This window comes from Penaeus monodon, chromosome 24, assembly GCF_015228065.2.
Source record: "Penaeus monodon isolate SGIC_2016 chromosome 24, NSTDA_Pmon_1, whole genome shotgun sequence".
NCBI lineage: Eukaryota > Metazoa > Arthropoda > Malacostraca > Decapoda > Penaeidae > Penaeus > Penaeus monodon.
In genome coordinates, this window is record NC_051409.1 from 15,101,792 (window position 1) to 15,102,239 (window position 448).

Consider the following 448-nt stretch of genomic DNA (forward strand, 5'->3'; position numbering starts at 1 on the left):
TTTGTATACATACAACCAAAATATCTCTTGAACAAAATATACCTTTTCATGTAATCCTAAAAATAGATTAATACAATGCAGTGCACCCATACAGTATATTGCAGCACAATCCATCAACACAATACTCCCCCAAGCAATACAGTACACCAATACCATACAACCCAGTGCCCCCACACAACAGAACAGACCAAATGAATGCAATATGCGCTAAGACAATACATCAGTCCAGGTCTTAAGAAACCCTGACCGTCTTTCCAGGGTTTCGTAGACAGGACGGACCTCGTTTTCAAGGACACGGGGGCCGACCCTGTTACCTGCCCAGCGAGTGACATACAGGTAAGCATGGATGAATGGATAGAGGGATTTTTCTTTACCTCCTGTTTTAAGTGTCTGTGCATTAAATGGTATGTGTGTTTCTCGGCATTGTGCTATTTCTGTCGTTACTGCG

General features: G+C 42.6%; 1 protein-coding gene across 1 annotated transcript in view; it reads left to right on the plus strand.

The window, feature by feature from the left end:
- LOC119588622 overlaps positions 1-448 on the plus strand; it is a 14,785-nt gene that overhangs the window by 10,427 nt on the left and 3,910 nt on the right. Inside the window, exon 11 of the mRNA XM_037937261.1 lies at positions 259-336. Coding sequence (XP_037793189.1) covers positions 259-336 — 78 coding nt within the window. The remainder of the gene's footprint in view (positions 1-258; positions 337-448) is intronic.